General features: G+C 36.2%; 1 protein-coding gene across 6 annotated transcripts in view; it reads left to right on the top strand.

Annotated features, from left to right (window-relative positions):
• Window positions 1-745: 745 nt before the first annotated feature.
• LOC136029873 (uncharacterized) overlaps window positions 746-23838 on the top strand; it is a 42672-nt gene continuing 19579 nt past the window's right edge. The window contains exons 1-2 of one of the 6 annotated variants that reach the window (XM_065708337.1): window positions 746-855; window positions 18786-18912. In XM_065708337.1, coding sequence (XP_065564409.1) covers window positions 18808-18912 — 105 coding nt within the window. In that variant the 5' untranslated portion in view covers window positions 746-855; window positions 18786-18807. Of the gene's footprint in view, window positions 856-5915; window positions 6048-18772; window positions 18913-23838 lie in introns of those variants that run through there. The other 5 variants (XM_065708341.1, XM_065708340.1, XM_065708336.1 and 2 more) reach the window with 5 other exon arrangements.

Raw genomic sequence — 23838 nt, 5'->3', positions numbered from 1 at the left:
AAGAGTCTCTATTCGTTTCTGCAGTTTGTGGTTGCGACGATGTCCGACCACTCTGTTTGTAAAGGAGCTTTAAGGTATCGTAGGTCTTTGTTGTACATGCGAAAGAGTGTTTTATGCTTGGTTGATTTTGGGTGAACAAAAGAAGGCTGGATCCAGTGGCAGATCTAGAGTAAAATCTTGGGGGCCCAATGTGACAAGAACATCAATAAGCAAAACCTTAGGGGGGTGCCATTTTGGCAAGGGCACCAATAATTGACCAAATTGACACATTTATTTAAAAAAAAAGAGTGAAAAACAGAACAAAAACATGGAATGAGGGTGCCAAAAAAAAATCTGGGGTGGCCCGGGGTCCCTTGCCCCTCTGGATCCGACAATGGGCTGAATTGAAGGATGGCTGACCTTAAATATGGCATAGGTAACTAGTTTTTAACATATAAATGTTTTTTCCTTTCTTTATTTTTGATTATCCTTACCATTGTCGTATCTTTTTTTTCTTTTTTTTTTCATGTGACCAACGAAAAACATGTGTAATTTTTCGCTATACAGTCTGTAAGAATCCTGCCCTGTTTTGTTTTCTATCAACGTAGTAGATGGCCTTATTTGTTCCGTTACCCTTTTTGCCGTCTTTAATGTGTTCATTGCCGCTGTCGAGTGGTAAATTTAAAAAACCGGTCGCCTACGGTACCAGCCATTTTGGAAGTCAGATACCCGGTTTTTTTTACATCGATTGACAAATTTTTCATTTAGTTACAAAGTGAGTGAAAGGTTTACCAAACGCACGAGGTGCAAGGACAATCGGAATATAGGCAAGGTGTCCCAGCCAAGTTTTGACAGATCATCATGTTGTAAAACCATGTATTTGCGAATAATTTTTTTTTTATGCTGATTGGTCTTGGGGGGGCACATAACATGAACTCTCGGGGGAGCAACCCTCTGTGGGGATCATTGTGAGTGCATATATCGTTACTCGGGAGATGACGGTAGTAGCTTCATATTTTCAAACAGTATGTAATAAAATATTACATAATTGGAACTCGAAAGGAAAAAAAGTACATTCTGAAAAGTTTTGAGAAATCCACTCCTTACGGCCCTAAGGACTAAGACCTTCATTTATTGACCGTTAATTACTTATAAGGTTTTAAAAAAACTCAAAAGAAATTTAAAAGAAAAAAACAAATAAGTAAATAATTTGGCTCTCTGTATCTTTTGGAAGTCACTTACTAAAGTATGCCTGTCTTTCTTATTTCTAAAAATTTGATAGAAAGAAAACACTTGCAAAAAGGTTCTGGTAACTTGCAATGAACGCCAAATGTCATATCAGAAAAAAGTAATTAATTATACAGGGTGTCCACAAAGTCTGGTTACATACGAATTTTACTTGATGATTAAATTGAAAGTACGGAGCAAGATTGAAATGAACAGAAATTATTCAATCTATGAAAAAGGTAGCCCCATTCTTGATACCTTCCTCTTCATGCTGACGTTTTTCAGTGCTTTAAAAAAAAACTTATTATTGTTCCGATTAGTCGTAAACGGCCCTTGTGACCGGAAATCTCGGAAAACATATAAAGCGCAGAGATTAGGATGAAACTTGGTGGGAGGAATAAAAACATGTCCAAGATACGTGACTGACACAACCGGACTGAATTCGCCCTCTTTGGTGGAGTTGGGGGGGAGGGAGTAATTCGGAAAAATTAGAAAAAGTGAGGTATTTGTAACTTACGAACGGGTGATCAGATCTTAATGAAATTTGATATTTAGAAGGATCTTGTGCATTAGAGCTCTTATTTTAAATCCCAACCAGATTCGATGAAATTGGGGGGAGTTGGAGGGGAAAACCTGAATTATTGCAAAACGTGAAAATTGAGGTATCTTTATCTTACGAATAGGTGATCGGATCTTAATAAAACTTGATATATAGAAAGATCTTATGTCTCAGATGCTCCATTTTCAATTCGAGTTGGATCCGGGGATATATTGGGTTGGAGGGGGAAAACAGAAATCTTGGAAAACGCTTAGAGTGGAGAGATCGGGATGAAACTTGATAGGAAGAATAAGCACAAGTTATTGATACGTGATTGACATAATTGGAACTGATCTGTTCTCTTTGGAGGAGCTGGGGGGTGTTGATTTGGAAAAATTTTAAAAATTGAGGAATTTCTAACTTACGAATGGGTGATCGCATCTTAATAAAATTTGATATTTAGAAGGATGTCTTAGAGCTCTTATTTTAAATCCCGACCGGATCTGGTGACGTCGGGGAAAGTTGAGGGGAGTGCATAAAATCTTGGAAAACGCTTAGAGTTGAGGGATCGGGATGAACCTTGGTGGGAAAAATAAGCAGACGTCCTAGATACGTTATTGACTTAACTGAAACGAATCCGCTTTCTTTGGGGGAGTTGGGGGAGGGCTAATTCTGAAAAATTAGAAAAAATTAGGTATTTTAAACTTACGAAGGATTGATCAGATCTTAATGAAATTTCATATTTAGAAACTCAGATTTCTTATTTTTAATCCCGACTGAATCCTGTGCCATTGGGGGGGGGGGGGAATCTTAGAAAACACTTAACGCGGAGAGATCAGGATGAAACTTGGTGGGAAGAATAAGCACAAGTCCAAGATACGTGACTGACATAGCCGGACCGGATCCGCTCTCTTTGGTGGAGTTGGGGGGGGGGGGGGTAATTCGGAAAAATTAGAAAAAATAAGGTATCTGTAAATTACGAACGGATGATCGGATCTTGATGAAATTTGATATTTAGAAGGAGCTCGTGCTTTAGAGCTCTCATTTTAAATCCCAACCAGATCCGGTGATATTGGTGGAGTTGGAGGGGGAAACCGGAATTCTAGGAAAACGTGAAAATTGAAGTATGTTTATCTTACGAATGGGTGATCGGATCTTAATGAAACTTGATGTATAGAAGGATCATATGTCTCAGATGCTCCATTTTCAATTCGAATCGGATCCGGGGACATAGAGGGCTGGTGGGGGAAACAGAAATCTTGGAAACCGGAAATCTTGGAAAACGCTTGGAGTGGAGAGATCAGGATGAATTTTAATGGGAAGAATAAGCACAAGTCCTAGTTACGTGATTGACATAATTGGAACGGATCTGTTCTCCTTGTAGGAGCTGGGGGGCGTTGATTTGGAAAAATTAGAAAAATTGAGGTATTTTTAACTTAAGAACGGGTGACCAGATCCTAATGAAATTTGATATTTAGAAGGAACTCGTATCTCAGAGCTCTTATTTCAAATCCCGACTAGATCTGTTGACATTGGGGGAGTTGGAGGGGAAACTGTAAATCTGGGAGGACGCTTAGACTGACGAGGTCGGGATGAAACTTGGTGGGTAGAATAAGCAAATGTCTTAGATTCGTGATTGACGTAACCGTACTGGATCCGCTTTCTTTGGGGGAGCCAGGGGGTGGGTTCAGTGCTTTGGTGATGTTGGTGCTTCTGGACATGCTAGGACGATGAAAATTGGTAGGCGTGTCAGGGAGCTGCGCAAATTGACTTGATATAGTCGTTTTCTCCGATTCGACCATCTGGGGGGCTGAAGGGAGAGGAAAAATTAGAAAAAAAGTGAGGTATTTTTAACTTACGAGTGGGTGCTTAATGAATTTTTTCGGAATCTCCGAACCAATCTCATTTACGCTAAAGTTTGAGTCTTTGTCACAACTCTACTTTTTAAGACAATTAAAAATTTTAGCGTAAAGAGCGAGGCGTTGAGGAGGAGACAACCTCTTTTATATACGGAACAATTTCTGTTCGTTTTAAGTTTTAATGTCGCTCCTTACTTGCAGCTAAAGTTTTTTTTTATTTAATTTCTGAACGTTTTTGAATTAATGCATATTTTGATTTTGGCTCACCGCACATGAATAATTAAAATGAAATTTGCACATTAGTTTTTTTTTGCTAAATAGCTTTCTCTTAGTTTTGATCGGACGATTTTGATGAAACAAAGGGGTGAGGGAGGAGGCCTAGTTGTCTTCCAATTTCTGGCTACTTAAAAATGCAACAAGAATTTTTATTTTTTACGAACGTTTTTGTTAGTAATAAATATACGTAACACAAATTACGTAATACGTAATACGAATTTAGTTGTCAGTCATTTGTTTGGATCTCTTGTCCAAGTTATGGCAAGACCGCCCAGTCGATTATAAATAGTTTGGCCAATACACCAAAAAGTTTAAAATGGACGATATAGGGTGACTCTTTGAGGCAGCGGATCCCCTTTACTTTTAGATTAAACCCCATTTACTTTACTTTTAGATGAGGTAGCGCATCCCCCTTAATATAGATTAAGGTAAGGTTTACAAAAATTTGAACTCAGTTTAAAGATATACCTAAAAATAATTCAAGGAGAAATGCTACTCCGGATGAGTCACGAAAGAAAAAATTGGGATCAAGATGTAACTTAACCGGAGAGACATTTTGATAGGCATGCGGAACAGGTATGCTACATGCGATGTGACACAAAAAAGCGGCACGTATGATACAAAAACAAAGAAATTTTCTGAAATTGTCGTGAATAAACATCACTATTTTGGCACTAAAGCATTTGGAATAGCATGAAATTCCTATAAAGTGAATAAGTATTTCGAATAGTATGAAATTCCTATAAGGTGAGTAAGTTGGACTCCAAGGACCAGAGAGGTTTGTTGAAAGATAGCAAGATGTCGGTGTTTCTTATCAGAGAAACGGTGTTTCTTAGGTCGTAATAAGGCACTCTTGCAGACAAATATTTCAGTAGGGAGAGGGTGAGTCCGTCGAAGAGCAAACAGATTTGGCTTAAAGGGATGGTATGGATACTGCGTTAAATTCATGAATATTTTTGAGGGAAGGAAGGAGCGTATAATCGTCTTCTCTGTCGTCGTACCACATATCCACATTTTGTGAAACTTAGTGTGTTTTTCGACCAATGTTCATCAAAAGAATAAAACTCTGCTTTAAGTGATGACTATATTTAATTCATTCTTTAAGTGGTGCAAAATAGATTCCATTATTTTCTCGGGAGGGAGGAGGGGATCAAAACCTCCTATTCCTAATTCTGACCCTAATACCCATTCTCACAGATCTAAGCATGTTAAAAAACCGTTTGACATTAGCAGAAGATTCTTAGAGAAAGAGCTTTTGCATTTCGGTGAATTCAGGTATATTAGATGCAGTATCTAAAAAATCACCTCTCACTCCCCCAATATCTCTGTACGCCAGAAGGCTAAAACCTATATTTTTAATATTCCTCTGGTTTAAACCTCCCTTGTAAAGAGACCTTTGTGGTCTATTTGCCTGAGAAGGATCAAAGTTCTGTGGTGGTTTGACGTCGTGAGTAACGAGAAGCTGCTGTAGGTCACCAGGCAGTTTTTAGTTTTTCGGCAGTAGCAGCCGAGAGCACCTTAGGATGGTTTGGATACCTACTTAGAATGTGCCTGCATTTACCCGTCAAGACGACCCTACGAAAGCCGGTTGGAAGTGGCCTCGCGGCCGAACGAAGAAACAAGGGTCCGACCGCCTGTCCGAGTTTCTGGCGATGGCAAACATTAGACCGAACAAGCACAAACACCTGCCATGGACTGAAGCGAATGGAGAGAGCAGCCGTCACTCTCTGTACCGAGCAGCACCCGGCAAGAAACCTAAGTCAAAGTAGGTCAAGTTTATCTCCGTGGATCCGAGTCTACCTCTAGTTCTATGACCACCTCTCTGGTGCCTATCAAGGAATCTAGTGGTCGATTCTTCGGAAAAGTCTAACTTGCTTTGGTTTTACCTCAGATTTCTGCCTTTATTTAGCGTAATTATTAATCATAAATTAAACACTAGTACTATTAGATGTTTTTCCATCATATTAACTAAGGATTAATTTCTTTTATCTTGTCTAGATTTCTTGCCAAAGGCCAAAGGTGGCTTGGTATTCTCTGTCTGGAGAAAATATCTCAGTTTCATGTAATGTTTCGAATTTAAATCACGTGGATTGCATAGTTTTGCTTTTAGGCTGGTAAATCAAAATCTGTTAGATAAACGACTTCGTCTGGGGGAAATCGTTTGAAAGGTTTTGCTTACAGTACTCAATTGAAGTTCTGAACATTGTCCTCTGCACAGAAAGACGTTGAAGACTCCTGCTATTGGAGGAAAGATAAATTCAGTAACATGCTGAAAATATTGTTGAAAAATCACTCTTATATTGTCAGTGATATTTTAAATTTGCCTCAGTTGCACAACATTACTTTCCATTGCAGGCCTTTTGTGCAAAGGGTTCCTGTTCTGACTTGAATAAAAGGGGTTTTCAGAATCACCTGAATCAGATTTGCCGCGTTTTTTTGTTATAGGGATATAAAAATAAAGATTTTAATTTTTCTTATTTTTTTTAATGAAAATTCGAAAATACTTAGCGTCAGTTAACTAGAAAACTATGATTTAAAAAAGGTGCTTGAAAAATCTCTTGTCTTTCCTCTGATGAAGATCATGTTGCTTTCTAACACCACGACTTTTAAGTTTTTACTTTGCTTTTTTTTACCATGACCTTTTTTTGCCATTTCTATTCAAATTCCTGGTAATATATTAACGATTGATGTAAAGTAGGGAAAAATATCAAATCAGGCGGAAAGCTAGGCAACGGCAAATTGTGTTTCCTTAGACATAAATAAAGGACTGATTTATGTTTACAATGCTATCTGTAGAGCTAAATAGTATAATTAATGAGTCCATTTTTTTCTTTAAAGTGCCCGAATCGCCTGAAAGAATCACAGTATTTTTATATGTATATATATATATATATATATATATATATATATATATATATATATATATATATAAATGAACTGCAACTAAATAGAAAAGGTAACTGTTCACATAGGAATGTAAAAAGTCCTTCCGGAAGGATCGTCCTCGGATTTTTATTTTATCTTATAATATGATTAAATAAAAAAAAAGCTTTTTTAACTGAAAGTAAGGAGTGACACTAAAACTTAAAACAAACAGAAATTACTTCGTATATGAAAGGGGCTATCTCCTCCTCAACGCCCCGCTCTTTACGCTAAAGTTTGACTCTTTTTCAATAAAAAACTTTAGCGTAATGAGCGGGGCATTGATGAGGGGAAAGCCCCTTTCATATACGGAATAATTTCTGTTCGTTTTAAATTTTAATATCGCTCCTAATTTTCAGTTTAAAAAAACTTTTTTTTATTTAATTTCTGAACGTTTTGAATTAATTCAGGTTTTGAATTTGGGTCGCCGTACATGAATGATTAAAACGAAATTTGCATATTATTTTTACTTTTTTAAACTAATAATAACCTTAGAATAATCTAAGATTGATTTTTGTTTCAGTTGTTTAAGAATGACTCCTGAATCACAAAGGCTATTTCATTAGAACAATAGCCTCTTTTAAAAGTTAAAAAAGAAACATTAGCGTAAGAATGAGCTACTGAGGAAAGGCAATCCATCTCATTTATGCAATATTTTCTGTTCTTTTTAAGTTTTAAAAAACTAGTTTTTTATTTAATTTAAATAACGTTGGGAAATCCCGCTCCCCCTCTATGGAAAATTTTCTTTCCCCACGAGAAATTTCTCCACGGAAAGATTCTCCCACGTAACTTAAACTAGTGATATTTGCAGAATTAATTTTGTAAGGCATAGTAACAAAACGGCCAAACAGGTCGAAACTATTTTTTTGAAAATGAGAGTCACAAGTTGAGCAATTCTCAAATGACTGAAATAAACGAAAGAAAAGATCTTTCAAAGATATACGTAATAATTTAGGTTCGTTTTTAATTTTTAATGGTATATCTCACTTTCAGTTGGAAAAAACTGTTTTTTTTTTTTTATTTAATAACAACCACAAGCTTAACATATAATATCTTTGGTTTATTATCACATGAAAATCATAGTTATGAAGCTGCTTAAGCTAAGACTAAATGCTAAGATTAGCTGGAAAATAACACAAACAAATTATTGCTTGTGCCGGCCATTATTTTACAAGATTCGAACTTTAGCGTAAACAAGGGGTTTACCTCCTCGTCAATACCTCCCTCTTTACGCTAAAGTTCGAATTTTGTTCCAATTCTTTAAGAATGAACCCTGAATCACAAAGGCCGTTTAATTAGAATAAATAGTTCTTTTGAAATTACTATAAATACTTTAGCGTAAACAACGAGGTATTAACGAGGGGGCGAATTCCCTCATGTACGTAATGATTTCTGTTCGTTTTAATTTTTAATGTTACTCCTTACTTTCAGTTGAAAATTTTTTAAATTTAATTTCTAATCGTTTTTGAATAATACTGGGATGCCCATCGCCCCCTTCATAGAAATTATCTTCCCCATGGAAAAATCCTCCCACGTAACCCCATCCCCCCGCTCCCCCCACCATAAAAAGTCAACCAATAACAAGTACTATATGCAGAACAATGGGAAAAGTTCATAACTTGCAGCTCTTCCCCCGGGGACTGTGGGGGATTAACTCGTCCTCAAAGACATAGTTATTAGATATTTCGACTATGTTGAACAAAATGGTTATCTCAAAATTTTGATGCTGTGACTTTGGCAAAAAATAAGCGTGGGAGGGGGCCTAGTTGCCCTCCAATTTTTTGGTTACTTATCAAGGGCACTAGAACTTTTAATTTCCGTTCGAATTAGCCCTCTTGCAAATTCCAGGACCACTGGATCGATCCGATCACCCCTGGAAAAAAAAACAAATAAATATGCATCCCTCACTTTCTTCTGGCAAAAAATACAAAATTCCACATTTGTGCAGATACGAGCTTGAAACCTACACAGCATGGCTCTCTGATACGCTGAACCTGATGGTGTAATTTTTTAAGATTTTCCCTTCTTTTTCGAAAATAAGGCAAATTTTCTTAGGCTCGTAACTTTTGATGGGTAGGACTAAACTTGATGAAACTTATATATTTAAAATCAGCATAAAAGTTATATTCTTTTTGTGTATCTATTAGTTTAAAAAAATCCGTTTTTTAGAATTTCGGTTAGTATTAAGCCCGGTTGCTCCTTACTTATAGTTCGTTACCAAGAAATGTTTGATAAGATCTGTAATATGAACATAAGAGTTAGAATGCTGGTAAAAGATGGTTTAATCTCCCTCCTCCCCCCATCCTTCTAAAAGTAATGAATTTCTTGTTGTATCTATAAATTTTATTTTCTTTTCTTTTTCGAGTTTTCTTCGAAAAATATGGGTATAAATATCAAGCCAGTTGAAAGGAAAGTTTTGAAGCTCCTCCTCCCCCCTCTAAATAACCGTGAATTTTACACAGTATATATAGTGGTCCTTTTGATCAACAAGGAAGCTTAGTTGAATTAAGTATCAGACTTGAACAATCATTTAGCAAATCTCGTTGGTCCGACTTAGTGACTTCATTGCGTTTATACGTACCTTGTTAGACAAACCTTTGCTAGCTTTGTTTGAAAAATCATGAGCTAAATCTAGAATTCAACTCAAGAGCTCCAGTCCTATGACCAGTTAAATCATTATATAACACTTTTGGATAAAACACCACGTTCGTGACTCAGAAGAGTTATCAGGTTTTACCGGGTCACATTTCACAGCATTTTTTTACTTCAATTTTTTTTGAAATCCCTAAAAGACTGGTGGAAAAATCCCTAGAAATCTTCTTTTTAATACCAAAATCCTGAAAGTTTTCCCATTTTCTGACTTCTTTCCAAATCACTAGTAAAGCCTCTTTATGCTGACTTTTAATATCATTCGTTCAAGACGACTTATTTTGCAACTTATTACTTTTACTCATGCCAACATGTTTACTTTTGACGTTTAAAACGATGCTTTGTATTTATCGTCTAGTTAAGTTACGTGTCGATTCATAGATTCCGGTGCCAGGTTTCACATTCTGGACCGTATGAAGATATTTTTTTTCTTTGCTATTATTTTTTCCTTCTCTATTACATTTCTTGCCGCACTCCCGTTTTTAATTGAACTGACACGATGAATTGGCATGAATGTTATCCAACCAGCCACTTTTTGAAGTATTAATTTTTGTTTTGGCTTGATATCGTAATGAGTTGTGTTTATGTTAATAATAATAATAAAAACAAACTTATCTGTCAAAGGTAACTGAAAATAGGAAAATTGCAATTTTGAAAATTTGACAGAGAATTGCTTAAAATGTACTTTGAATAATACAGAAAAGGTAAAATATGAAATAATACTTAGGCATTGTTCACATTCATGTAGTAAAATGCAGTAAGGCGAAATAGATTAAGTAAGAGAGATACATTCCAATTCTGTTTTCTATTACGCATGGACTATCAGAGTGATTAATTGGCTGCGTTAGCAGGTCAGTGGATGAAGATCTTTTCAACTGCGTCATGGGGCACACCAGGATCTTATTTTAGTGTCAACAGAGAGTCCTGCCCAGTTGAACCCAAATAAATACTTTCGAGGGGATGGTAAACACTTGGGTCATTTATATTAAGTTGTAATGCCTTCGTTGACTTCACATAGTCTTTCTTCGTGAAGCTCATAAGCAGTTCTTGGTAAGGGATTCAGTCTGTAGTTGCAGGCGATAAAACAGTGGTTGTCAGCTTGAAAAGCTACATTAAATTCAATAAGCAATCCCAATCCAATGGTAGCAAATTCAAACACTCACTTGATGACTGGGTTTGGATTTGTGTATACAAGCTCATTGAACTTTGTTGGATCCTCGACAAGTAGAAGTCTTTAGTAGGCACTTAGAGCATCCAAATTTTCTAAAATTCTGTCCACAGCATCTGTGAAGGAAAGTCGTCGAGTCTGCCCTGCCTGCAGAATCATAAAAGGCTACGAAAAACTCGATCTTAGAAATAGCCAAGTCATTTTCAACTAGAAAACTGCAGATTATTGCCTCATGAAGCTTTGTCTGGTCAGGGAACCCCCTCGTAAAAAATGATCAAGAGTATTCGATGTGGACCCCTCTGTTTCAATGTTTGACACATCCCTCTTTGTGTTGGAGTGCTTCATAAGCTCTGACTCTCCGCTTTTTCCTAGCTTGAGATTAATATTGCATACTCCACAATATCCAAGATGTAAGTTCTTTTCTTTAACCATCCCTTGAATTGTGGGTGACTCATCCATGAATAAACGAACTTTTGGGAGTATTGAATCTCAGAGGTAGAACTTTTGTGCAGGTTTCCATTTCATCTGTCCTTTCTTTGGAGGAGTTTTATAAGCTGAGGAGAGTAAAACGTTAGAATTGGATTCTTCACTATCGCTATCTCCCACACTAACTTGAAAAATATCAGGCATCAAGGATACAATCTTTGAAATTAAATAAAACACGTCTTTAGTGAACCGTTAACGTTGATGCGATTAGCAGTGTGGACCTACTACATCAGGATACAATAAAACCGCTATATAAAGTTAATATTTTGTTTATTTTGACCGTTCTATCCTAGAATATCAATCCCCCTTGATTTGTAGCAAATGTTCTTTGGTTAAAAGTTGAGAAGGAATGAAAAAGTCACGATAAATAGAACATATGCTAATGTTTTTGCAGCAGATCATTGGTTTGCTCAGTTGAGTTCAAAAAGAGTGGGAGAAACTTATTGAATTTTTCCTACATAATGGTAATCATGGTTCCATTCCAACTGAACCATCGTGTAACTAAACCCCAAGGAACTGAACCCCTGTGCAACTGAACCCCTGTGTAACTAAACCACTGTGCAACTGAGACCCCTTACAATAGAATCCCCGTGTAACTGAACCACCATGCATCTGAATCTTCATGTAACTGAGCTCTCCTGCAACTGAACCCTATTTAACCGAACACTTGACCAACTCAACCCCCTTGCCACTCAACCCCTTGTAACTGAACCCCCGTGTAACTGAACCACTATACAACTGAACCCTCGTGTAACTGAACCTTCGTGAAACTGAACCACCGTACTCAGTTTTTCAGTCCAACAGTTCATGGTAACGAACTGTAAGTGAGGATCGACGCGGCTCAATAGCAAGCCAAACTCTAGGAATCAGTCTTGATAATGTTGCTCTTTGCTTTCAATTAAAAAAAACTTTATATATATATATTCCACAAGTGCGAAACGATATCATTTGGTAAAACACAAGTTAGAATCTTTACTTGTTCAACTTTGTTGGAATGTTATGTTTTTTAAATTAATGATATAAATGTCTGTTAAGATGATTTATTAAAAAAAACTCTGTTTTTTTCACAAAAACTAAGAAAATCGGACGACAAAAACCATTCAAGCCAGATTTATTTCTCCTTCTTTATGTCTGTTAATTGGATTCCCTTCGCCTTTTCACTGTCTTCCGGTCTAGGCGTTTAATCCCCCTCTTCTCACAAGAAAAATACCCCTGCGGAAAATACCTCCCTCCTAGAATAAGTCATTCGCTGAATATACATCCCTGGAAAATACCCCCCCCAGCAGCTGGTTGATTTCCAATCACTTTTGACTTAAAAGAAAGGACTAGAACTCTCAATTTCTGATCGAACGAGCATCTTCTGAAGTTTCTACGACCATAAGGCGGAGGTAGGGATGAGGAAGGGACAATCCCCCTCCTATACAGAATAAATTCTCCTCGTTTTGAAGTTTAATATTTGAAGATCAGAAATATTCCCAGAAATCGAGAGGGATTAAATATAAATTTCATATTTTTGGTGTGCGTTTTTAAGTTTTTTGTCCCCCTCCCCAAGAAAACAAATCCCCAGACAAAATTCCTGAATACAGACCTGAGGATTACGTATCAATTTCTCCCTCCACCCTCCTCTTGTCTCTTTCTTCGAACTAATCATGTATATATATCAAGGCTCATTGAGAGTTGCGATACTTCAGTATTAAAATTACCCCTTTGAAGAGTCTCCGTTGCTCTCAAACTAGCCACAATGTTTTTGAGGTCTATACTAATTTCACTGTCTTAGGTAAGTTCCCTGTTGTTTTACGATTCCAAACATTTGCATATAACGGCTTTAAACTTCTACAAAGAGATTCTGTGATTGTTTTGTAGTTAAATTAAATAAAAAAAGGGTATTTTTTAACTGAAAGTAGGGAGTGACATTAAAATTTAACACGAATTGAAATTATCCTGTATGTGAAAGGGGCTTGACGCCTCGCTCTTTATGCTAAAGTTTGACTATTTGTCCCAACTCCACTTTTTATAAACAATAGAAACTTTATCGTAAAGAGCGAAGCCTTGAGGGGGGGGGAGAGTCACTTTCCTGTACGGAATAATTTCTGTTTGTTTTAAGTTTAGAAAAATTAAAACTAAATTTGCATATTAATTTTGGGATATTTATTCCGTATATGAAGGATTACTCCCTCCTCAATACCTTACTCTTTAAGCTAAAGCTGTTAGCACTTTTAAAAAAGCTTCCTATTCTAATTAGACGGCCCCCGTGTTTCAGTAGACTCTGTTAAAAAATTGGGACAAACAGTCATACCTCAGCTTAAAGACCAAGGTATTGAGGAGGAGGCAACCTTTCATATATGGAATGATTTGTGTTTGTTTTTCAAATAATGCCGGTAAATCTGGCTTACCTTCTGTGAAATATACGCCTCCTCCTCACGGAACACTCCTCTGTGGAAATTTCATCCAACGTAAAGTGCACCCCTGCCCGTCAAATTCCCTCCAGATAGCTCCATCCTTGCTGAGAACCTTCCTTCCCTGTAAAATTGCTTGCGGACGATTCAGCCTGAAAAATTCTCCTTAGCATTCTTTCATTTTAATAAGACCTTAATCTCTAACCGGTTTCTCAATCACTTCAGAAATGCCCCCTTCCGTGGAAATTATTTTCCGGGAACCAAAACACGCTGAAAAAAGCCCCTGGATAATTCCCCATATGAAAAATTTGGCAAAGAAAGTGTAAGGCAGTTAAAAAGAATTTCGTATTGTAATTCTGTCAGATCCCCCAGTGTAACATTTTCCCTGGAATATTCATCCCCTCCCCAGAAATTTCTCTTCCCAAGGAAGATTCTCCTTATAAAAACCCCCACCCCAAATACAACCCCCCCCCCAAAAAAAAATGTCTGTGTACTTCGCAATAACAAATTTTATACGTAGAAAACGGGCTAATTTCATAACCTACAGGCCTCTTTTTATACCTAAAGGCATAATTATTTGATCTTTCAACTATACTGAACAAAATGGCTATCTCAAAAATTTCATCATATAGTTTTGTGGGAAATGGGCGTGGGAGGGGGCTCAGTTGCCCTCCAATCTTTTGCTCACTTAAAAAGGGCACTATAACTTTTAATTTCCGTTTGAATGCACCCTCGTTCTTCTTGGCCCATTATTTCGATACGATCGCCCTTGAAAAAAAAAAAACACGTATCTGTAATCTGTCTTTTGGCCAAAATAGCCAAATTCCTCATTTTTGCAGATAGGAGCTTAAAATTCTGCAGTAAGGCTCTTTGGTACGCTGAATTTGATGGTGTAATTTTCATAAGGATGCCTTTTATTTTAGGGGTGTGTTGTCCTCCTATTTCAAAAATCAGGCAAATTTTCTCAGGCTCGTAACTTTTGATGGGTAACTCTGAACATGACGAATCTTACATATTTGGAATCGGCATGATAAGCTGGTTCTTTTGATGCATCTATTGACATTAAAATTCTGATTTCTAGAGTTCCGGTTACTATTGAGCCGAGTCGCTCCTTACTTACAGTTCATTGCCACGAACTGTTTGATTAAGCTAAGGTTAATCCAATGACAAATAAACTATGCTATGTCAATATTGCATAGTATTTCAGCTTTTTACTTGGCAGGCAATCAGGCTAAAAAAGCAAGTCTGTCTTATTATAAACATATAATAAAGATTTTATAGTACATACAACAAACCAGGCCTTTATTCCTTTAGTGCTGTAGATACATTATGGAAAAAAGACTTCTAAGGAACAAAAGAGACTGAAATTTGTGGTAGCTTTTATGTACAGTAGCTGTTTCATTTTGTCTTTTTTGAAGTTCATTATTTTAAGCGAAGTGACTTAATCTAGTTTCATATGGCAACTTTACAGTTATGTAGTAGAATACGCAGGGGGCGATCAATGAGTACAACTAGCTTTCAATCACCTTAAACTAATCATCTTGTAAATGACAATCTTTGAAAATATCGGTACAAGGTGACAGATCAAATGATATCCCAAATTTTATACAGTTTTTGAAAATTATTATACAATTATAAAATAATAAGAAAATTTGTCTTATTTTTTAAAAAGGGGGAAACATCCCATAAAAGTTTTTGATCTTCAAAAATATCAGTACAAGGTGACAGATCAACTGATATCCCAAATTTTATACAATTTTTGGTGTCACTAGAGGGAAATAGTAGCTATTGATTGCAGTTCAATTACCAAAAATCAGAAAAAGAGGCAATGAGGCTGTGGAAAGAGGAAAAGGCTTAGAAGTTCTAATGAAAATCACATGAAAAATTGCTCTTATCTGGATAACTTACCAAGTTTTCAGTAAAGGTGCAGAAGAGAGCAGGAAAAGGGACTCCTGATAAGAATATCTTATTTATTACTATATATTATTCAGTCTAATAGGCTCTAAAGATGCAGAGGGCTGTCCAGTAGAAGGAGGATATACACAATTATTTTCTTGCTGCAAGTCCTGGTTTAATTGACTACAGGGGTCACTAATCCGCACCTTTACCAGGTTCTCTTGAAGTGATTTGCAGTGTTGAAAAATTTCGGACCCCTCTTCTTTTGCCTTCTTGGTCAATATAGTTGTTGTCGTCGTCTCTTAGGAGGCTGTATCCAACATAGGAAAGGAATAAAAAATAATACGGTTCTGAATCGACAATCCAAAAGATCCTAAACTCCCTTTATGAGACATCCAGACAATCAGCTTTCTGGAAAAATGGGACGGAAAACTACTTCTGTTCCATTTTCTTTTTTCGAGGTGGACGAGGATTTTCTGTGACGGAAACCCTAGAAACTCCTTGAAAAATACAGAAGACTTGTAGAAATCCCCGAACCCTAAAATGAAAATGTTCGCCCCTAGAAGACCTCAATAATCCCTATTATAGGGGGAAATCCCTAGAATGGAAACACTGGTTCACAGACTTACGTTTCTGAATCGAATTCCGCACTTATGACTTTCAAGTCCGTGAGGGAATTATATACTAGTAAACAACGCAACATTGCGCTGGATATTGATAGTGGGATGAAGAGAAGTGTGCACAACTGTGGCTTTTTTTGCTGCGACGAGTCGTTATTAATAGCAGTAGCAATAGTACTAATACCCCACCAGTATAGACATCCCACCGAAAATACACAGTGTATTAAAACTAATCAAAAACATTTAAAACAAAATAGAGGTTTTATTAATGACAAAATCATAACTTTACTTGTATAATTTCGAGGGTAACGGTAGTAGACCATGACCTACTACTCAGGGGATAGCGTCCCTGCCCTTTGCCAGCTAAAAACACGACATTACATTATGATGGTGACAGCTCTTGAACTTTGGTTTTTCTTTTTCAAATTTCATACGCAACATTTGTAATAGAGTGTTCTCTTAGCAATACAAAGCAAAAAAGCTACTTTTTTTAGACTATGGCACTAAATATGTTCTTTGGATTCAATGCTTGATCCACCGTAATATTGAGTGTAAGAAGTTGCTTGCTGTGCAATATTGCTTCCTTATTTGAGCTTCTTCGATACAGTCATTACAGCTCGTTCTTTGGTCAGTTAGTAAAATTAATTTCACAAGACTTAATATTAACAATTTGCCACCCCTACTTATTAATCCATCTAAATCGTTGTGAGATGTCGACTGCGAAAAGTAAATTTTTTTCGCTATTTTTTAACCCAAAGGTGGTCCACAAGGATGACTCCGATGAAAGAATAAAACAGTTCAAAGGATCTGATTGGTTGGCTAAAAACATCTCCGGCAAGACGTTTAATAAAACTTGGATATACACCCTTCGGCTAGTTGACGGGGTTGATACTTCATATAATTGATTGACTATAGTCGAAAAACGTTTTATAGTGTCTTACTCACTCTGTGCAAAACGAGAATTGCAAAAAACAACATTTGAAAATTGCACTCTATTCTCCGGCTAATTTGACCTCATATATCTTTTCTTAAATTTGTGTCAATGAATTAACACATAGCAGTAAGCATATCATATAAACATATATCAAAGTTAGTTTCTTTTTTTTAATATTGAGTCCTCTGAGGACGAAAGTTCTCTAGAGCTGTCATTGTTATCATAAAAAAGTAATGATTCTTATTGCTCCCTTTTTCATTCGTATGACTCTTTCCAACATTTTCCCGCTTATCCTTAAAAGCCAAACAAAGGCCGTGGATGGCTCAGCTGGTGTTCATATACGTAAGAGTGCTTGAGTAGCCCTCAATCTTTCCGCTACGTCTCACTACTGATTGAATACTACCTTCTCTATGCACTGCAATTTATGGGCAGTTTGGCTCAAAATAAATAGCTTTTCGTTAATGATAGTTAATTGCAACTGTCAGAAATCCTGGCTCGATTTCACAATAAAAGAAATTCTTACCTTTCGAGCCACTCCCGTAATTGGTTTCGTTAGCATCCTGTCTTTAAAAATTGACAAAATTAAATTTTGAACGAAGGAGGATTCTTTTCTAAGGAAATAAGAATTTTATCCATTAGACTTAGATATTTCGGCTATACAGTGGAAAATTTAATCTCAACAGTGGTAAATATTTTAAAATAAAACCAATTTCTGGTGTATATGTTTCAATTTATTTATTTGAAAACCCGTCATACAAAAACAGGAAGACGGAGCAGTAAAAGAAAATAAAATTATAAAACAATAAAGGCAACAATTAAACGCTTCGTTAAACACAAGGCAAATAGATAATAAGAGAGAAACCAGAATTTAAAAAAACAAAAAAAAAGCAAAAAACCCCTCAAAAACGGTGACATACTATATATGATGCAGAATAATAACGTTTAATCAATCTTATGAGAAATATATGAATAAAAACATTAAAAAACCCGTCACAATTAAACACACACAATACGGAACATAAGAAAAAGAAAAACACAATAGATGTTTCAATAGATGTTCATTAGATTTAAGGGCATTTAAGATCCAGAGGAAGGGTGTATAGGGCCAGAGCCGTTCAAGCGGAGTGGGGTGAGGGAATCGGGGCAGCTGGCTCAGTTGCCATGGCTGGTGACGGCCTGCCCTGATCTGATCAATTTTTTGCATTTGAATCGGCTTTTTGAGTCGGGAGGGGTGCTGTAATTAATTTGTATTTTTGTAAATAATTTTGTAATTAATTTAAGTTGGGCATCACCAATGCCAGGAACGGTCTGCATCGGGTATGTTGTCTCAATTGTGTGTCTCAACTAGGTTCTTAGTGGCCGTGGATGCAAGCCACATTTGTTAAGTTGAATCCCGTTCTCACTCACTAGCGAGAACGAACTCTTCAGTTTAAAGCAATTTCCAGCTTGAAAGTTCAGTTTCCAGCTTAAAGATGTTTATGTTTAAAGCCATCTTGCATACCACTTTTCCTCAGATCGTTTCAAACTTGGTACTGGATACCACCTGAACTCTTTGCTGATTGCTTTTAAAGTTTATTAAAGTAGAATGTCTGCTTTTGACTATTTTGTTAACTTCCATTGCAGGGAGGCTTGACTGGAGGCAAGGATACTAAACTAGTTGCAGCTTCAGAGATACATTTGCTTATATTTACAAGAAATATCTTGTCTTCCCTTGATTGTTAAGTTTTGGTATCATGGGTATTTGTATTTATAAATATTTAGCTTTATGTTTGGTTTTATTGACTATGTTTAACCTAGGCAGCTATTAAATTCAGAAACAAAGTCTTTTTTTGCAGATAAAAGCAAGCTCGTTTTGGAATGAAGGTGGAAAATGAAAAGTCTAGGAAAGTCAAACCAGATTATTTTGTTACGCCCCACATCACCTGGTGGATTTTGATTCCATATGGGATGTATCTTGTTATAGTAAGTCATAATCTTAGTTGTCGTTTCCTTTGCTTAGGAAGAAAGTGAGTAATATTTACATATTTATAGCATTTTCCCCCTTTTTCAAAAATTGGGCAAAATTTCTCAGGTTCGTAACATTTGATGGGTAACATTAGGTCTTATGGATTTTACTTATTTTAGATAAACATCAAAATTCAATTTTTTCATTTATCCATTGTTATCAAGACTCTGTTTCTTAGAGTTTCGGTTACTATTGAGCCGCACATTAAATATTTATGAGATTTGCATGACAAAACAATTAGTTTTTTTAACGAGAAAATAAAGAGCACCGTTCTGTGAGTTTTTTCTGTAAGTTTGTTGAAAGTAATAGTTTATGACAGCTGTGCCGCAAGGACCCTTTAGGGTCCTTGCGGCACTAAATCTGCCTTATGGACCACTGTTGTCTTAAACGATAGATAAATTTGGCCTATCGAAATCAACTATGGAACCCTTTCTATCCGTCAATGAGACTTCACGTCATTTTCCCTCCTCGAGCCTTATGCAAGCAGTAGTGCCAACCCGCATGCATGTTCCCGGCAGGCTTTATAGGGATGGTAATAATCAGGCATATACTTAGAGTATTGAAGAAGACTTCAAAATCTTCCCCGCTTCTTAAGACCTCAAGATAATGAACTCAATATCTCGTTTTTTGTGCTGAAGCTTGACTTTTTGTTCCAATCATTTAAAAATGACTCCTGATACACAAGGTTTGTTTAATTAGAATAATAAGCTTTTCTAAAGTTCTAGAAAAATTAACGCAAAGAGCAAAGTATTGAGGAGGGGGCAACCCATCTCATATACGGAATACTTTATGTTCGTTTTAACTTCTAATGTTGCTCCTTAGCCTACTTTAAGTTGAAAAACTTCCTCCGTGGAAAAATCCTCCCACATACCCTCCCACCCCCGCTAGGAAAATCCCCCGGAAAAATATTTGTTTACTTCCCAATAGTCAATAATGTATGTAAACAATGGGCAAAGTTCAGAGCTTTCAGCCCTTCCCCTGACGCCTGTGGGGGTCAAGTCATTCTCAAAGACATAGTTATTAGATCTTTTGATTATGCTGAACAAAATGGCTATCTCAAAATTTTGATCCGATGGAAAAAATGGCGCGGGAGGGGGCTAGCTCCCTTCAATAGTAGTGGGCGCTTAAAAAGGGCACTAGAACTTTTGATTCATGATCAATGAGCCCTCTCACTATCTTCCAGGATCATTGGTTCGATACGATGACCCCCGGAAAAAAAAACAAATAAACACTCATCCTTGGTCTTGCTTCCGGCAAAAAATGCAAAATTCCACATTTTTGTATATAGGTGCTTGAAACTTCTATAATATGGTTCTCCGATATTCTGAATCTGTTGGTGCAATTTTCACTAAGGTCACTTGGTGTCTTAGCGGTGTTTCCCCCCTTTTTGAAAAATTGGGCAAATTTTCTCAGGCTGAATTTTATATATTTTTAGTAAACATCAAAATATTATTCTTTTCATGTATCCATTGTCATCAAAACTCTGTTTCTTATAGTTTCGGTTACTATTGAGCCGCATCGCTCCTTACTTACAGTTCGTTACCACGAACTGTTTGAAATCTTCAACTTGGTGCATACAATTCACTTATTTATTGGTAGACGTGTGGTTAGAACACATCCTCGAAATAAGCTTATGTGTTTTGCCTGGTCTCAATCTTGAACAACAACAAAATATACTATATATGATTGAGAAATTAATTACCCGAATTTCTGCTTCATCGTTAATGTTGCTCAATTGAATTTACTCAGCTCTCACTTATAGTTTACTCCCTATAGTTAAATCCCTATAGTTAAATTATTAGTTTACTCGACTTCCTCACTTACAATTGACAAATTAATTGACCGAATTTTTGCTTCATCTTTAATGTTGCTCAGTCGAATTTACTCAACTCTCACTAATAGTTTACTCCCTATAGTTAAATTATTAATGTACTCAATTTACTTACTTTTAATTGACAAATTAATTGACCGAATTTTGCTTCATCTTTAGTGCTGCTCAGTCGAATTTACTTAACTCTCACTTATAGTTTACTCCCTCTAGCTAAATCCCCGTAGTTAAATTATTAATTTACCCAATTTACTCACTTATGATTGACAAATTTAATTGACCGAATTTTTGCTTCGTCTTTAATGTTGCTCAATCGAAATTACTCAACTGTCACTTATAGTCTACTCCCTATAGTTAAATCCCTATAGTTAAATTATTAATTTACTCAATTTGCTCACATTGACAAATTAATTGACCGAAGTTTTGGTTCATCTTTAATGTTGCTCGGTCGAATTTACTCAACTCTCACTTATAGTTCACTCCCTATAGTTAAGTCCCAATAGTTAAGTTATTAATTTACCCAATCTACTCACTTATGATTGACAAATTAATTGACCGAATTTTTGCTTCATCTTTATTGTTGCTCCATCGAATGAAAGTAGTTTTTTGCAACAGTTTGTTAGTTTTAGCAATCTTTGATTTTTGGAGATCAGCTGCGAAATAATTTGGCAAAGATTTTGATTGCTTTGAAAGACTGAAATAAATTTTTTGGACGAAAGAGGTATTGCTGGAAATTATGCAATGGACCTTCTACTTTGGCGTGTTTATAATAACTTAGTAACATTATTCTAATAGACCAACGAAGAGGCTAAAACAGTAAACCAAAAAAAACAAAATCACAAGAAGTACTTTTAAATTATAACCACTAATTCTTCGGATGAAAGAAGTTTTGCGGGAGATTTTTTCATTATTTATAATTTTTTCATTATTTTTCATTAGTCTTGCGGGAGATTTTTTCATTATTTATAATTACTTAGCAGATCTATTCTCATAAATTAATTAAGCGGTCTATTCATTGTTCTGTTCTACTAGACCAATAAAAAAAAAAAAAAACATTTTAGCATTTTAAAAACAAAATTTCTAGGAGGAATACTGTCGGAATGCCCTGAATAGGGAATTTGCTCTTCTACTAAACTTGCATCCTTTTCGCTATTATATAAAAAAAAAAACAAGCCTTTTGAACTGAAAGTAAGGAGCGACATTAAAACTTAAAACGAACAGAAATTATTCCATATATGAAAGGGGTTGTCCTTTCCTCAATGCCCCGCTCTTCATGCTAAAGTTTGACTCTTTCTCACAACTCTGCTTTTCAAAACAATAAAAAACCTTAGCGTAAAGAGCGAGGGGTCGAGGAGGGGCCAACCCCTTTCATGTAAGGAATAATTTTTCTTCGTTTTCAGTTTTAATGTTCCTCCTTACTTTCAATTGAAAAACGTGTTGTTTTTTTTAAATTCTGATCTTTTCGAATTAATGCGTTATTTGATTTTGCTTCACCGTACATGAATAATTAAAACGAAATTTGCATATTAATTTTTTATGGCTAAATGGCTTTCTCATAGTTTTGACCTGACGATTTTGATATAAAAAGAGGGTGGGGGAGGAGGCCTAGTTGCCCTCCAATTTTTTGCTACTTAAAAAGGCAACAAGAATTTTTTTTACGAACGTTTTTATTTGTAATAAATATACGTAAATTAGGCTACAGAACAAACTTCTATGTTAATATATTTTTATTACGTATATGAGGGGGTTCCCCCTCGTCTATACCCCGCTCTTTATGCTAAAGCTTGAATTTTGTTCCAATTCTTGAAGGATGACCCCTGAATCACAAAGGCCGTAGAGTAAATGGTTGAAATTACTAAAAATATTTTAGGGTAAAGAGCGAGGTATTGAGGAGGAGACCAATCCCCTTATATACGTATTAATTTCTGTTCGTTTTAAGTTTTAACGCTGCTCCTTACTTCCAGTTGAAAAACACTTTTTTTTAAATAATGCTAGAAAATCCTGCACCCCCTTAATAAAAATTATCTTCTCTTATGATAAATTCCTCCGTGGAAATATCATCCCACGTAACCTCCCCCCCCCATCGTCAAAATTCCCCCTGAAAACGTCTGTGTACTTTTCAATAACCAGTGCTATATGTAAGCAATGGTCAAAGTTTGTAACTTGCAGCTCCTCCCCCGGGGACTGTGGGGAATTTAGTCGTCCTCAAAGACAGGGTTCTTAGGTCTTTCGACTATGTTGAACAAAATGGCTATCTCAAAATTTTGATCTGGTGACTTGAGAAAAATAAGCGTGGGAGGGGGCCTAGGTGCCCTCGAATTTTTTTGGTCACTTAAAAACGGCAGACGAACTTTTAATTCCCGTTAGAATGAGACCTCTCGTGACATCCTAGGACCACTGGGTCAATACGATTACCTCTGGAAAAAAAAACAAATCCACAAAAAACAAATAAACACGCATCCGTCATCTGTCCTCTGGCAAAAAATGTAAAATTCCAAATTTTTGTAGATAGGAGCTTGAAAATTCTACAGTATGGTTTTCTGATACGCTGAATCTGATGGTGTCATTTTCGTTAAGCTTCTATGACTTTTAGGGGTTTTTTCCCCTATTTTCTAAAATAAGGCTCAGGCTCGTAACTTTTGATGGGTAAGACTAAACTTGAAGAAACTTATATATTTAAAATCAGCATTAAAATTCGATTCTTTTAATGTAACTATTGGTATTTAAATTCTGTTTTTTAGAGTTTCGGTTACTATTGAGCCTAGTCGCTCCTTACTACAGGTCGTTACCATAAACTGTTTGAAAGTTACTTGCTGTTTTTCTAACTGGCCTTCGTGAAATGTCTTTTCAAAAATACTTCCATGTACCTTGTCCATTATGAAATTTCAAGTTCTTTCAATACCATATTCTGTTGTCGTTGGATCCTGCCTCTCAAATTTTCATCCTGAAGTCTTTTAACATACAGCTAATTGGTAAGTAATTGCTCCTCCTAAATATCCACTTTAAATTGACTTTTAAAATGCGAAGTGACTATCTTTCGTTTTCCTCAATAACA

This window comes from Artemia franciscana, chromosome 8, assembly GCF_032884065.1.
Source record: "Artemia franciscana chromosome 8, ASM3288406v1, whole genome shotgun sequence".
NCBI lineage: Eukaryota > Metazoa > Arthropoda > Branchiopoda > Anostraca > Artemiidae > Artemia > Artemia franciscana.
The sequence above is the reverse complement of the archived record's forward strand: the minus strand, read 5'-3'. Positions and strand labels throughout refer to the sequence as shown.